This window comes from Elephantulus edwardii, unplaced genomic scaffold, assembly GCF_000299155.1.
Source record: "Elephantulus edwardii isolate Elephantulus edwardi_28Jun2011 unplaced genomic scaffold, EleEdw1.0 scaffold00013, whole genome shotgun sequence".
Lineage (NCBI taxonomy): Eukaryota > Metazoa > Chordata > Mammalia > Macroscelidea > Macroscelididae > Elephantulus > Elephantulus edwardii.
This window is the reverse complement of record NW_006399763.1, coordinates 21,208,683-21,209,358: the sequence shown is the minus strand read 5'-3', so window position 1 is coordinate 21,209,358 and position 676 is coordinate 21,208,683. Positions and strand designations below refer to the sequence as shown.

The 676-nt window shown below is 43.0% G+C and overlaps 1 protein-coding gene across 1 annotated transcript; it reads right to left on the bottom strand.

Annotated features, from left to right (window-relative positions):
- Positions 1 to 190: 190 nt before the first annotated feature.
- LOC102851195 (V-type proton ATPase subunit e 1-like) lies at positions 191 to 436 on the bottom strand. The gene has a single exon (XM_006881205.1). It carries the CDS (start codon positions 434 to 436, stop codon positions 191 to 193), a length of 246 nt encoding a protein of 81 aa, XP_006881267.1.
- Between the last annotated feature and the right edge of the window lie 240 nt (positions 437 to 676).

Sequence of the window (676 nt, the reverse complement as noted above, 5' to 3'; positions counted from 1 at the left end):
AGTGTAAGAAAGATGACAGGAAAAATATTGCATTTTAGAATAAGGCATTCAAATGTGATGTGAATGTTTAAGGCAGCTAATGCCTAACTAGGTGAGTCGAGATTGGTGGTCTGGGTCTGGAGGTGATTTTGCCTGTAGAGAAATTCTCTTCGTGACCTCAATGACAGCACTGCAGAGCACAACGTCTTCTTCAAGGCCAGTGATACTTGAGATACCAGATGGTGTCATTTTTCAACTGTGGTCCAAAGAGAGGGTTGACCTGGGCCAGAATTGCAATCAGCCAAAAGAGGTAGCAGCAAACTGAACAGGTGATCAACATGGTGATGATAACCCCCCAGTTAGGACCCTTAGGGATGAACCAGGGCACTAAGAAGCCCACGAAGCCCCAGAACATGCTCATAACTATGAGAGGCACGGTGAGTCCACTGTACGCCATCACTGCCGTCCTAGATGCCAGCCCCTGCCCCACCGCCTCACTTTGGTCCCACCAACATTCTTCTTTTCTAACCTAAGATGCCATTTTGAAATCAACCACTAGAAGTCAAGAAGACCTATAGACTACCTCAAGACATCTAATTACCTTCATTTTATAATTTATTTATAAGTATATTAATTATATACTCATTACTGGACCTATTAGCAGAATCATAATAGATGGTGAAGAGATTGAGATTGT

Bases quoted from the DNA above. Each gene is read 5' to 3' on its own strand.
- LOC102851195 (XM_006881205.1), bottom strand. From the start codon at position 436: ATGGCGTACAGTGGACTCACCGTGCCTCTCATAGTTATGAGCATGTTC.